General features: G+C 41.0%; 1 protein-coding gene across 1 annotated transcript in view; it reads left to right on the forward strand.

The window, feature by feature from the left end:
* Nucleotides 1-3,639: 3,639 nt before the first annotated feature.
* The window catches only part of LOC106821593 (chitotriosidase-1-like), a 25,863-nt gene continuing 13,440 nt past the window's right edge, over nucleotides 3,640-16,062 (forward strand). Inside the window, exons 1-6 of the mRNA XM_014826475.1 lie at nucleotides 3,640-3,988; nucleotides 4,413-4,656; nucleotides 5,105-5,264; nucleotides 10,166-10,268; nucleotides 15,061-15,185; nucleotides 15,806-15,929. Coding sequence (XP_014681961.1) covers nucleotides 4,413-4,656; nucleotides 5,105-5,264; nucleotides 10,166-10,268; nucleotides 15,061-15,185; nucleotides 15,806-15,929 — 756 coding nt within the window. The 5' untranslated portion in view covers nucleotides 3,640-3,988. The remainder of the gene's footprint in view (nucleotides 3,989-4,412; nucleotides 4,657-5,104; nucleotides 5,265-10,165; nucleotides 10,269-15,060; nucleotides 15,186-15,805; nucleotides 15,930-16,062) is intronic.

Here is a 16,062-nt window from a genome sequence, read left to right on the forward strand (position 1 = left end):
GTACGTCGACGTAGTAGTAGTAGTACGTACGTACGTCGTACGTACGTACGTTAGTTCGTACGTACGTACGTAGTACGTAGTAAGTAGTAGTAGTGTGTGTGTGTGTGTGTGTGTGTGTGTGTGTGTGTGTGTGTGTGTGTGTGTGTGTGTGTGTGTGTGTGTGTGTGTGTGTGTGTGTGTGTGTGTGTGTGTGTGTGTGTGTGTGTGTGTGTGTGTGTGTGTGTGTGTGTGTGTGTATAAATCACATAATTATGTAATTTATATATAAATATATATATATACATATGTGTGCGTGCGTGCGTGCGCGTGTGTATTAATTCATTCCTGATGATATGGATAGAGATAATATAGATATATGAGAAAGCTTCCTGACAGGAGGCGAAACGTCAGCGGTACGTTTCATACCAGCACGGTTGAGTAACAATTAACTTGGTTATTTATATAGATATATGGCTATATATTCACTCCTGCATGACAATGTAAATGTCTCTAACCCGGGTAGATAATGATTATCTCAACGATCACATAGTATCACACAGCGATCACATAGCTATAACAACTGGTTTTAATTAAGTATGGCTAATTAATAATCACGTATTATAATACACTCCAACAATGCGATAGGTTACTACATCGTGGTAGGTATAATTGACTGTTTTATTGCTAATAGCAGTTCAATATGAATGTAATAATTGCCCTTCATTTATTTAATGCCGTCATCGATTTTTACGTACCACGCAGCATATACTAGAAGATTCCAGAGAATGGCCTCTCTGCCGCCGTGCCTACCTACCACGATGCAGAGACACGATACATTGTTACAGTTATTATGAAGATTAGCGTATTAACCCATGTAGCGTCTGTTTCCCAGTTGACGAATATGTGCGTAAGTGGTCTATCGGTACTTGTTTCAGGAGACTGCGAGTATCCACTATAGCCGCACTGTACCTCTATATAGTGACTGTCCATCCAATTATGACATAGCAGCGTTTCTCCCTTCGTGGTCTTATTGTGGTCGCGATCGAGACTGAGAGTCTACACGTACGTTCGTTTCAATATTATATTAACAGAGGTTTAATGTATATTTGATACTGTTTATTGTTTTTAAGCGGAATAATAAATTTAAATAATAAATCTTTGTTGTGTCAATGGTTTTTTTATTTTTGTAAATTATACCGCGTCCTTGAATAATATCTTTACTAGAAGTTGTGGGCTTTGTTTAAAAGTAGCTGTGAGCAATAGCTGAAGACAGAACACACCGTACATTGCGTTGTACATTGAGTAGAAATCAAAAACTATTACAATTTTAAAATGTGGAAGTTTTTTCACAGCAGCATGGGCGAAACGGTCAACCGAAACAAATCCATTAATATTTTGTCGGCATCATTCTTGGCTGGTTGGCCATGTTTTGCTAAATGAAGCAGATTTAATTAGCACTAACGTTCTATTGTATTCCATAGTTACTTGGAAATATACACCCAACGCGTAAGGGTGTCATTCCTCCGCACGTTCCCCTATACTTCCATATACATTAGCAAAAATTTTGGTCACCATATGTTTAATTGTTATAAACTAAAGCATCACGCGACATTTTAAGAATTGTAATTGTTTAATAGTAGCATTTGGTAAATTATATATTATTGTAGCGGACTCGAAGACACACGGAAATAGCTTTTCATGTATGCAACAAACCAGTTATTACGAGTGAGAGGAAAGATTCCTAGTTAGGTCGCATGTCTTCGGCTCTTCACACTTAATTTCTTTACGGTATATTTATTTTATTCGACATTCATAAGAATGAAGGTGAGGAAAATAGGAAATACGACCCGCCGAGCTCACACGCAGCGACGTCATACACATGCAGTTGCTCACGGGTCTTTAAAGCTAAGGAGGCCGTCTTTGGCCCGGGGCGGTAACCATGTGCTAGAATGCAGCCGTCGGCACTGAGAAATGAGGGTGCACGCTACGGTGCCTCGACCGAACGACAAAACATTGCAAGTGCTCCTCGAGTGTGACATGCGTGCCCGGATGCGACGAAAAAATATATATATATGCGTGTGCGCGCGCATGCGTGCGTGCGTGCGTGTGCGTGTGCGTGCGTGTGCGAGCGTGTGCGTGTATGTGCACAGACACACACACACACACACACACACACACACACACACACATACACACACACACACACATGTATATAATTATATAGCCATGAGCGATGTCTAGAATTATAGCTCGGCACTGCGCTGGCGAAGATACGGCGTGAAGACGTGAGTGCTATGTGAGCATCTGAATGCGTAACAAAACAAGTATGCAGATTGACCTTGACGTTTGACAGAACCGTCTTCCGACGGCGCCTCGCACGAATCGTGCAGGTGTAGCATGGCATCAGAAGTAGATAATAGGAAATTAATCTAATCGTGTCGTACGTTTTAGTCTGTATCTCCGGATAGCGGGTGTATACGAGGAAACGATTTCGCACGATGCTAGGCGAATGTACTGTGTTCGATTGGAGCTCAAGTTGGCTGAGTTACGCGTAGTAAATCGTAGGTATTCTAAGGCTAGTAAATGACGAATTTCCCTTGTTTATTGAAGTCACACTCCTTCTCTATTATTTACTTCTGATGGCATACATCTCCCCTGCTGCAAACGTGCCCCCTCTACATTGCAGGCTGCTATAGACATGTGCTTGCTCATGCGTATGTGTGCGGATGTGTGTGTGTGTGTGTGTGTGTGTGTGCGTGTGTGTGTGCGTGTGTGTGTGCTTGGTTGCATGTAATTCGTTTAAATGACCTTCAAATAGATGCCCATGTGACATATCAGGCGGTTGAGGCCGGTCTTTCTTCTGCGTAGTCAAAATTTACTTTTTGAGCAAGGTCGCGCACGACCGCGGAAAAACGATTAACTGGACGGTGAACGGTTTTGTTAACTCAATGTCAAGGGCTTGCCTTGCCTGATAACTGCTCATATAGAGTGAGTTCTGGTACGATGGACGATGCCTATACAAATGCGAATGCGTGAGTGAAATGCAAATAAGTCGCTATTAATTCACAGCACAGGAGACGAGCCTCAATCTTATACTATATATTGCTGGTGCGCAAAGCGATAGCAATAAAGCATTCACTTCTACACGTAAGCTAGCATTGCACTAGCATGCATTGCGTGATAAAAATTTATAATATATATATCCATACTATATATATATATATATATATATATATATATATATATATATATATATATATATATATATATATATATATATATACTATGGATATACCCCGCCGCTGGCCAACCCCACCCTGACCCAAGGTGAAAATATTAATAAACGACGTTAAACAAAAATAGGTGAGACGCTAAGTCTCTTTGACGGTCAAGTTTATCTTTTACATCAACTAAGATTTTCCGTCTTCGCCGTCAACAACTTTTTCATCAGCGGACCTCAGCATATTGGCCGTGCACGAATTCCAGCCAGCAGAGAGAGGTATAGGTGGTGCATGGGTCTGTCGCTTCCGTTAGCAGCACACCTTTCATTCATCTGACACACGTACGCGTAATGTCGACGCAGAGACCCTGTCGATAGCGAAATCCAGCACACACAGCCGGCCACCATCGACCGGCGCGTTTTCACGCCGGAAGGCAAATTGTTGCGTTTCCCAGAAAGACAGGCAACAGCGCTTAGAACCGCAAACAGGTATTCGCATGAGCAATCTTCGCGTGAGATATTTCTCGATGGCGCATACTCATCGCAGCCTCACTACAGCAGTAGCAACCTGCTGCTTCTGTGCTGCTCACTTCGAGCATCGACATTGTCCTTCCTTTCCGCGAAGGCCGACCCGCAGAGACCATCGGAATCGCTCTGGGGTGGCATAGATCTTGGTGCTTACAGGTATAAAACGACGGGTGTTGCCGTCGGCCGCTCAAAATCAAAGCAAGCTGCCGTCGTCTGCCGCTGCGATCGGGAGACAAGCGCGACTACTACTTCACGATAAACGTAAGTATTTCAGTCGTAGAATTCCAACCCACCATCTTGTTCGGGCAGCAACGTGCGTATGTACGTGTTAATGTGGTCCTTCGTGTTTCTCGGCATATTTACGCCTTCTGCTACATCGAAACAATACCCATGCAGGGGGCCGTCGCCATTGCGATGTGTATGACGTCATAACAATTTTGCTTATTACGGTTAGGATAATAATTAACACGGCCTTAGCGACATCTGCAAATGTATTTCGATGACGTATATATGGAAGAAGAGCGGAGACACGTAAAGATTCAACTAATACAATCGGTAGCATGCTGCAGTACATGCAATGACGAAAGTGCCGTGGTCGTGGGCAGCTATAAAGACAAGAAGATGCGAGAGGGGAGACAGCATATAATATGTGTGCTCAGATCGCTCTTGCACTCGTTGTGCGCAGATGAGGATGACGCCGACGATGATGCTGCCGACGCTAGTGATGTGTTTGGCGCTCTTCGCTCAGCACGCCGCCGCCTACAGAATCGTCTGCTACTATACGAACTGGTCGCAGTACAGACAAGGCGTCGCCAAGTTCCTTCCGAAGGATGTCGACCCCAAGCTGTGCACGCACATAATGTACGGATTCGCCCTGTTCAGTACCGGACCGAGTTACCAATTGAAATCGATCGAATGGAATGACGAAGGTTAGTTGTATGTAATCATTTTACTGTATATTGCGGTCCATGGAGTAGACAGGGGTGTACGCACGTATAGATTCTTTCTCGTTCCCTTTCGCTGTTTCTCATGAAAAGGCGATGATTCATCAGACGGAGAATTCGGGGGCAAATATGGGCGCACAGTTGTCGCGTAAATCTAAAATGCTCTAAATGCTCCAAGTTTGCGTTAGCGATGAAATCTATAAAACGGATACCTGTATGTATAAGAATATTTTGGCGTGCCCCTTGATTGTCATGCAGTTATAGAGTGACACTACTATTATACTATTATACTATTATACTATATTACAGCGATGAACTATAGAGTGTACAATCTCTATATTATACACTTACACTATTATACTATATTACAGCGATGTACTATAGAGTGTATAATCTCTATATTATACACTTATACTATTATACTATATTACAGCGATGTACGAACAGATAATCGCTCTCAAGCAGAAGAACCCGCAGCTGAAGGTGATGCTGGCGATAGGCGGCTATAACTTCGGGCCGTCGCAGTTTAGTAAGATGAGCTCCACCGCCCAGGGTCGCAAGAGTTTCGCGACGAACGCCATTCCGTTTTTACGGTACGGCAAGTCTACTGTTTGTTCCTACGGTGGTTATATTCTACGTTGTGCTGTATGGTTACATTCGGCCTCTATGCCATGCTGGTTACGAGTTTCTTTTGTACGCTATAGAAGCAATGTGTTTCTACGGTAAGGAGACTAGTGAACGAAGAAGTTTGATAGATGGTGATCAATATCGAATTCCGTCACGATTAATTATTACATTCGCACTGTACCATGAAGATTTAAGGTCAGTTATACCCTTTTTATACTGCGCACGACTTTAGCCCGCTTCTGAAACGGGATAACTTTAGCTCGGGATAAGTCGTTTTATACTGACGATAGCTCGGGTCTGAAGCGGACCTGAACCACCTCCTAGAGCAGAATAACTTTAGCTCGGGCTAAGTATTTTTCGACCTTTTATACTGGGGGTTATCCCGCTTCAGGTCCGGACCTGAAGCGGGATAAACCCCAGTATAAATGTGGTAAAAATGTCACTGAATTTAAAGCGAGCTAAAGTCGAGATACCTATTATACTGACGTTAGCTCGGGTTTGAAGCGGACCTGAACCACCTCCTAGAGCGGAATAACTTTAGCTTGGGCTATAGTATGTTTCGACCTTTTAGTCTGGTGGTTATCCCGCTTCAGGTCCGGACCTGAAGCGGGATAACCCCCAGTATAAAATGGGTATTAGACAGGTAATGAATGCTCTGCCGTCGTGATGCAGATGGTGGAGATGGGTGGTCGTGGGTAGCAGTTGCGGAAAATCAAGGGGATGTAACCCCGCGGCTAAAAGGAGATGGAAGAGAATTAGGACAAGTGGTTTCGGCTCAGTTCAAGAATAAGAAGCACCCGTTTGGTGGTTTTACCACCGCAGATCTGAAACTACCTATAGTTACTATTTAGTATGCATGCGGTCTTATGTCTATGAGTTATGCATTATGTAAATTCAGGGATTTATGCCCCGCGTGAACCAGCCGAACAAGAAAATCATGGTTTACCATTAATTTTCGTTCAAGCAGTTTTGCCCACACGGCTACGTGTATGGCAGGCGAGGTGGGACACAAATGGTATAATTTAGTGTCTATTATTAAATCATTTAGTGTTTGTCAATAATTCCATGCCTATGATTGGCTGAGAAAAAAATAAGTTGTATCTAATTGGTTGATTTAATGACTGCCACTAAATGGAATATATGATAGTCACTAAATAGAATATACTAGCAGGACACCCGGCGTTACCCGGGAAATGAAGTGCTCAGTTGGTGACCACTTGGTTGAAAGAAAAATACCCTAAAAATATCTATCTATATATTTATCTATCTATCTATCTATCTATCTATCTATCTATCTATCTATCTATCTATCTATCTATCTATATCTATCTATCTATCTATCTATCTATATCTATCTATCTATTCTATCTATCTATCTTATCTATCTATCTATCTATCTATCTATCTATCTATCTATCTATGTATCTATATATATATGTATCTATGTATCTATCTATCTATGTATCTATCTATCTATATGTATTTATCTATCTATGTATCTATCTGTTTATGTATCTATGTAGCTATCTATCTATCTATCTAACTATCTATCTATCTATCTATCTATCTATCTATCTATCTATCTATCTATCTATCATATCTATCTATCTATCTATCTATCTTCTATCTATCTATCTAATTTATCTATCTATTATCTATCTATCTATCTATCTATCTATCTATCTATCTATCTATTATCTATCTACTGCTCTATCTAGCTATCTATCTATCTCTATCTATCTATCTATCTATCTATCTATCTACCTACCTACCTATCTATCTATCGATCGATCTATCTATCTATCTATCTATCTATCTATCTATTTCTCTTTTTATCTATCTATCTATCTATCTATTTATATATTTATCTGTTTATCTATTTATCTATCTGTCTATCTATCTATCTGTCTATCTATCTATCTTTCTATCTATCTATCTATATCTATCTATCTATTTATCTATAGCTATCTATCTATCTATCTATCTATCTATCTATCTATCATCTATCTATCTATCTTCTATCTATCTATCTATCTATCTATCTCTACCTATCTATCTATCTATCTATCTATCTATCTATCCATTCATTCATTCATCTATCTCTATCTATCTATCTATCTATCTATCTATCTATCTATCTATCTATCTATCTATCTATCTATCTATCTATCTATCTATCTATCTATCTATCTATCTATCTATCTATCTATCTATCTATCTATCTATCCATCCATTCATTCATCTATCTCTATCTATCTATCTATCTATCTATCTATCTAGATATATTTATTTATTTATTTATTTATTTATTTATTTATTTATTTATTTATTTATCTCCTGTATCTTAGTTACAAGTAAAGCAAGTCAGTGCCAGCTGAATCCAGTTTTGACTGTTTTGACTTGAATCCTGTTGCGACAGGGGCACGCTGCAGCAGGGGCCAGTATTTCCTGCTGCTGCTGCTTTGCTGCTTGCCAAGCAAACCCTTGAACGTATCTAGAGTGGCCCATATTCCAGACGTCCCAACCGGGAGACTCCCGTATGACAGCAGATCAGGCTCGTCTTTAATTATTTACAAGCATGCCTTTAATTAATTAAATGCGTGTATGTAAAGTTACAAGCATGCACGTAATTAATTAAAAGCGGTATGTAAAGATACATGCATGCTTGTAATTCCAACCAATCAGACAATGTCATACAAATAATTAAACGCGTGCATGTAAAGTTACAAGCATGCACGTAATTCCAACTAATCAGAATCAGCGTAACAAAATTGGGTGCAAATACAGTTTCCTACCGGTCAATATGGCGGCACCCGACTCCGAACCCCCTGCCCGCGTCCGCCTGTACTGTCTGTGCTGGTGCGTTACTTGCTGGTGGGTACTCAGCTGTTAACCCCCCCCCTCTCCCGCGGCCGCACACACGCTATCACGCGATCACGCTATATGCCGGTAGGAAAGTGTGTTTACCTATCATATCTCGCGAACTATACGAGCTACGTTTCTAGAATTCTACATGCATTGATGATACATGTCTTAGCAATAATCTTTGAGATCTTCTGTATATTTTCTTTGCGATTAGCCTAATTAATTAGCAAATATGCACGCGCTGTAATGCCCATAAGCTATTACACGCATATCTCGCGAAGAAGTTGAGTTATAAGTCTAGAATTCTACCTGCATAATGATACATGTCTTAGCTATAATCCCTGTGAGTTTAGTCTCGATTAGTCTAAATAATTAGCTGTTATTCACGTGCGGTAATGCCCATAGGCTTATACAGGCATAGTAAGCGTATAATAATTAATGGTCCTACCATCCCATATCATCTCTTACTGTTTGAAGCCAAGGTCTACCGTCACATATCACAATTTATTGATTGAAGCCAAGGTCCTACAATCCAATATTACTCTCTACACTTTAGGTACACTTTCCTATATACCGACCATATACGCTTACTATGCCTGTATAAGCCTATTGGCATTACGCGCGCGTGAATAACAGCTAATTAATCAGGCTAATCGTGCGTCAATAAACTCGAAACTAACAGGGATTTATTGCTAAGACATGTATCATCATGCATGTAGAATTCTAGAATTATAACTCAACTTCTTCGCGAGATATGCGTATGATAGCCTATGGGCGTTACAGCGCGTGCATATTTGCTAATTAATTAGGCTAATCGTGCGTCAATAAACTCAAACCTAACAGGGATGTATCATTATGTATGTAGAATTCTAGAAACGTAACTCCTACATGTTCGCGAGATATAATAGGTAAATACACTTTCCTACCGGCCATATACGCTTACATTATATACCACCACATACCATATTTCATTGGTTGGAATTACGCGCATGCTTGTAACTTTACATACACGCGTTTAATTATTTGTAAGACTTTGTCTGATTGGTTGAAATTACAAGCATGCATGTATCTTTACATACACCGCATTTAATTAATTACGTGCATGCTTGTAACCCTACATACACGCATTTAATTAATTAAAGGCATGCTTGTAAATAATTAAAGACGAGCCTGATCTGCTGTCATACTCCGGTATGACACGCTGCTCCTCGCGTGCACCGGAATGAGGTCAGAAGCTCCCGGTTTGTAACATTTTTCAGCCATATGAAAATTTACATCAGTAAATCAGTAAATTACTAAATTTGCCGTTGTTGTTGATGGAACAATAAAAGGCGATAAAACGATGATTTTACATGTATACTTTATAAAAAATGGTGGTGTGCCGCGACAAACACATATCGCAGCCCGCCACAACTTTTTTTTCCTGTTCTTGCGCACTGCGAAAAAACGGCGATGGGCCTGGCTCCCTTTCTTGGATTGCTGGGCCAATGCTGGCTCCCTTTCTTGGATTGCTGGGCCAATGCTGGCTCCCTTTCTTGGATTTCTGGCTCTTTTCTTGGACTTTCCCAACTTGGGACCTCTGCATATTCATTTGAATCGAGAACAGACAAACAGAGAAACTTCACAAATATGTATTAGATGATAAAAATTAATTCGAATTTGTGACTGTCACTAAATACCATTTGTGTCCACCTCGCCTGCCATATACGTGCTGACTGTGATATACATCTTAGATTTGGTCTTACGTGACCGCCAACCCTCGCAATAGATTTTCACGCTATTATTACGTTGGTGTGTCGAGTAGTCCCGTGAGAGCAATCGAGCCATAATATTACAGTGTCAAATTAAAATGCATTAGTGTACGGCTGTATAGAAACTAGATTAAAATCGTATAATTACTGTATGAGCACCTCCTAGACTTCACTTGGAGACATATAGATATTTACCATTAAACGAGAGGTTGTTGGAATTGTTGTTATATTGTGCCTACTTATACTCACAGATCTCGCAATATGGATGGTTTGGATATTGATTGGGAGTTTCCCGGGGAGACAGAGCGTGGAGGAAGTCCGCAGAGCAAGAGAAACTATCCACTCATGATGCAGGTAACTGTGGCAGTAATGACGAGAAATTACGCGTAAATACCAGGCGGAAATTGATACATTCCAACGTAAAAAAAGTGAAAACGTGAATAAAATGTTCCGTTTGCGTGTATGTTTTTCGTTGATATTTATTTCATTTTCTGCTCGTCCGCTAATAACGGCGAACAACCTTGTCTATTCCTGACAAATTGTGCTGTTGATGGGACACGTGTTATATCACTGCGCGTGTCTTCACTTGCTGTGGTGGTCTGAATTAACGACAGTGCATTTTGCTTATACCAAAGAATCGTCAGCAAGTGGTGATTACTGTGGGTTGATATTCAGCATTCGTGTCGATGAATTGTGATATTTTAAGTTGTAAAACATTGTTAAATAAAGTACGCTATTACTCAGATAATTAATTTAGCACTTGCCATTGCAACTCCGTGTAGCTATGCATGCATAATTTCGATTATTTCGTTTTAGTCTCTATATAGGCAAGTTGTACCTGCTTAGTAATTCTTTTCCGATTTGCAAACCTGCTAATACCAGACCCTGTTGGGATGTACAGACCGTCATACCTCCCCAGTCCATAACGCTTAAATACATTATATACTAGCACGTAGATGTGTATGGCATGGTTTTTGTTTCATAATTCGATTTTATGTTTTATGGTTGATTTTATCACATATAACATCGATTTATCATATATAACATTCGATTTATCACACATATAACATTCGATTTATCACATATAACATCGATTTATCACATATAACATTTGATTTATCACATATAACATTGATTATCGCATATAATATTTGATTATTTTATCATATGTTCTATGCAATAAATCGACAATAATTCCGTTTGAAATGTTCACATCATTTGATTTTATATCAGAAAGAGAATCAACCATTCGATCCTAGCATCAAACCATTCGGTTTTGGAATCGAATCATTCGATCTGCAAATCAAATCAATTCGATCTGCGAATCGAACCATTCGATTCTGGAATCGAACCATTCGATTCCAGAAATTGAATGATTCGATCACAGATCGAATAATTCGATTCGCAAATCGAATGATTCGATTCCAAAACCGCCAGCATTATTCGATCCGTGAATCGAATCATTCGATCCGTGAATCCAATCAATCGATCCGTGAATCCAATCATTCGATCCGTGAATCCAATCATTCGATCCGTGAATCCAATCATTCGATCCATGAATCGAAGCATTTGATCCGTGAATCGAAGCATTCGATCCGTAAATCGAATCATTCGATTCGTGAATGTTATATGGGATAAAATCAACCATAAAACAAAAAAATCGAATTATGAAACAAAATACATGCCATAGTGTGATCGTGAGTTTACATATAGGATGCTGGCACGCTTAGTTGTAACTGTTAACCGGGTGCGCGAGGATACCGATTCGTATTTCCTATCAGGTTAACGGATGTCACACTCCCTGGTCGTGGCCATTACGCGGAATCCTAGCACGCACACGGGTGCGAAAGAGTAAAAAAGTATGGAAGGCCATTACCGCCAAAACCTACCTATTTTAATCCGCTTAAAATATTTTAAGCGCGATTGAATTCCAGCCCAATCAAACAGTGGTTTTTAATCGGCGCTTAAAATGTATTTTAAGCGCAATTGAATTCAAGCCAATCAGAACAGTGGTTTTTAATCGCGCTTAAAAATGTATTTTAAGCGCGCGATTGAATTCCAGCCAATCAGAACAGTGGTTTTTAATCGCGCTTAAAATGTATTTTAAGCGCGATTGAATTCCAGCCAATCAGAACAGTGGTTTTTAATCGCGATTAAAATTAATTTTAAGCGCGATTGAATTCCAGCCAATCAGAACAGTGGTTTTTAGTCGCGCTTAAAATGTATTTTAAGCACGATTAAATTGTGGTAGCTGTGTGGCGCGCTGTAGCTACTAACACCATTCACTCACTGAGTCACCTAGATTGCAGGTGTACATGATTACAGGTGTGCGCCGCGCGCGCGTGTGTGTGTGTGTGTTGTGTGTGTGTGTGTGTGTGTGTGTTGTGGTGTGTGTGTGTATGGTGTGTGTGTGTGTGTGTGTGCGTGTGTTGTGTGTGCTGTGTGCTATGTGTGTGTGTGCGTGTGTGTGTGTGCGTGTCTATGTGTGTGTGTCTATGTATGTGTGTGTTGTGTGTTGCGCGCGCGCGCGCGCGTCGTGTGGGGTGTGTGTGTGTTGTGTGTGGCGTGTGTGTGTGCGTGTCTATGTGTGTGTCTGTGTGTTTGTGTGTTTTGGTGTGTGTGGTGTGTGTATGTATGTGTGTGTGTGTGGGGAGAGGGTGTGGTGTGTGTGTGTGTGGTGTGTGTTGTGTGGTGTGTGTGCGTGCAGTGTGTGTGTGTGTGTGTGTGTGTGTGTGTGTGTGTGTGTGTGTTGTGTGTGGATATGTGTGGGGAGAGGGTTTGGGGGTATAGCATATTACGCTATATACGTATAGCATATTAAGCATATATGTAAAGTATAGTCACAGCACTGACAGTGATTATTACAGTAGGCCCTATGGTTATAATTGTGATTATTAATATACAATAAAACAGATAGCATAACGTCTATATAGAACTGACACACGCACACGCTAATAATAATAATAATAATAATAAATAATAATAATAATAATAATAATTGATTTATACTGTGCACATTGTCTACATACAAATATGTTTAATAGCAGCACGCGCATGGTTTAGTTGTGATTCATTGCATTGCTCTTTGATTTGAATTGATAAGTGACTCATGAAATTAATCAACGCTTACGTTACAAACGATCTATGTACATGAATAGAATACGCGCCTATATATAAGTAACGCAAATAACACACACACACACACACACACACACACACACACACACACACACACACACACACACACACACACGCGCGCGCGCGCGCGCGCACACCTGTAATCATGTACACCTGCAATCTAGGTGACTTAGTGAGTGAGTGGTGTATAGTAGCTACAACGGCCACACAGCTACCACAATTTAATCGTGCTTAAAATACATTTTAAGCGCGATTAAAAACCACTGTTCTGATTGGCTGGAATTCAATCGCGCTTAAAATACATTTTAAGCGCGATTAAAAACCACTGTTCTGATTGGCTGGAATTCAATTGCGCTTAAAATACATTTTAAGCGCAATTAAAATAGGTAGGTTTTGGCGGTAATGGCCTTCAATAATAAAGGTCCTTACTTTGTCCGTCTTCGATATATAGTACCTTAAACTTTGAAGACTAATATTTACGAGATTACGAGGTTATAAGGTTGAGAATGACCAGTGAACATGCCAGCCTCTTGTTCGCCCGTAAGAATGCCCAGTGAACACACCAGACTGTTGTTCGCCCGTATGAATGACCAGTGAACATATCAGACTCTTGTTCTCCCGTAAGAATGACCAGTGAACATACCAGACTCTTGTTCGCCCGTAGGAATGACCAATGAACACACCGGATTCTTGTTCGCCCGTATAATTGACCAGTAAACACACCAGACTCTTGTTCTCCCGTAAGGATGACCAGTGAACATACCAGACTCTTGTTCGCCCGTAAGAATGACCAGTGAACATGTCAGACTCTTGTTCGCCCGTAAGAATGACCAGTGAACATGTCAGACTCTTGTTCGCCCGTAAGAATGACCAGTAAACATACCAGACTCTTGTTCGCCCGTAAGAGTTCCTCTTTAGTTAGTTGCAAACTTGAGGCTCTGTCTACTGCGATCCGCAGTGTTGATCTGTCTATTTGATCAACTTTGTCTCTTTCCATCTTTGATGTAGTCCCTTGGACTTTGAAGACTAATATTTACGAGGTTAAGAGGTTGAGAATGACAAGTGAACATGACCGCGTCTTGTTGCCGGTGGTTGCTGCAGTAAACATGCCAAACTCTTGTTCTCCCGTAAGAATGCCCAGTGAACACACCGGACTCTTGTTCGCCCGTATGAATGACCAGTGAATATACCAGACTGTTGTTCGCATGTAAGAATGACCAGTGAACACACCAGACTGTTGTTTGCATGTAAGAATGACCAGTGAACACACCAGACTGTTGTTCGCATGTAAGAATGACCAGTGAACATATCAGACTGTTGTTCGCCCGTAAGAATGACCAGTGAACACACCAGACTGTTGTTTGCCCGTAAGAATGACCAGTGAACACACCAGACTGTTGTTCGCATGTAAGAATGACGAGTAAACACACCAGACTGTTGTTCGCATGTAAGAATGAACAGTGAACACACCAGACTGTTGTTCGCATGTAAGAATGACCAGTGAACACACCAGACTGTTGTTCGCCCGTAAAAATGACCAGTGAACACACCAGACTGTTGTTCGCTTGTAAGAATGAACAGTGAACACACCAGACTGTTGTTCGCATGTAAGAATGACCAGTGAACACATCAGACTGTTGTTAGCGTCTAAGAATGACCAGTGAACACACTAGACTGTTGTTCGCCCGTAAGAATAAACAGTGAACACACCAGACTGTTGTTCGCATGTAAGAATGACCAGTGAACATATCAGACTGTTGTTAGCGTCTAAGAATGACCAGTGAACACACCACTGTTGTTCGCTTGTAAGAATGACCAGTGAACACACCAGACTGTTGTTCGCCCGTAAGAATAAACAGTGAACACACCAGACTGTTGTTCGCTTGTAAGAATGATCAGTGAAAATATCAGACTGTTGTTCGCTTGTAAGAATGAACAGTGAACACACCAGACTGTTGTTCGCATGTAAGAATGACCAGTGAGCATATCAGACTGTTGTTGCCGGTAGGATTTGATGGCTGCCTTCGAGGATGAGGCGCGTCGGACGGGTAAGGAGCGGCTGCTGCTCAGCGCCGCAGTGTCAATCGGACAGCACAACCTACGACGTGGCTACGACATCGACGGCATATGCAGGTACGGCGCAAGCTCCCACGCAGTCAAAAAGCCTACGCGTACTATCCCAACTATGTGTATTTTTTAATGAAAACACTAAACAATAATTTTTTACCAGATTATTATGTAATTTATCAAAAAGTTGGCGGTTTTGGAACCTTTGAAGCAAAAATATAGCCAGTAAAATTAACGAGTCTGACGTGTGGTGGACGCAACCAATGAATCCGTGCTCGTTTTATACTGACGTGCTTAGTGTGAGCATAAACGTAAACATTCTACTAGGAATAAATAATCAGCAATTTTTATTTATTTACTCCTGGTTATTTACTAATACACAAACAATATACATGCACTAATTACATACTAGTATACTAGTGCAGATCGTGTTCATCGTGCGGTAGATGCACCGCGGCAGCGTGAGTAAAATGTAATTGTGGTTTGTGGTTTAATGCGGAAATATTTAGATTGTTAATGTGAAATCTTTGGACAATAGTTTATGATGCGAGCTACTACTTATAGCTCCGATATAAAGAACCACGATGGCTTTCTATTGACGTTTTGTTCAGTTTTGTTTATGTTTTACTTGTTCTGTGTCGTCGTTACGATGTTGTGACTTGACCGTGGTGGCGCGGAAATTTTAGGAATTCTGATTTTCTCAATCTGATGGCGTACGACCTTCACGGACCTTGGGAGTCGTTCGCCGGTCACAACGCACCGCTGCACGCTAAGGAGGACGAAGACGGCGCGTTAGGAACCATCAACCAGGTACGTGTGTGTCTGCGTGCGTGCGTGCGTACGTGTGTGCGTGCGTGCGTGCGTGGTGTGTGTGTGTGTGTGTGTGTGTGTGTGTGTGTGTGTGTGTGTGTGTGTGTGTGTGTGTGTGTGTGTGTTGTGTGTG

Source organism: Priapulus caudatus, unplaced genomic scaffold (assembly GCF_000485595.1).
Source record: "Priapulus caudatus unplaced genomic scaffold, Priapulus_caudatus-5.0.1 Scaffold78, whole genome shotgun sequence".
Classification (NCBI taxonomy): domain Eukaryota; kingdom Metazoa; phylum Priapulida; class Priapulimorpha; order Priapulimorphida; family Priapulidae; genus Priapulus; species Priapulus caudatus.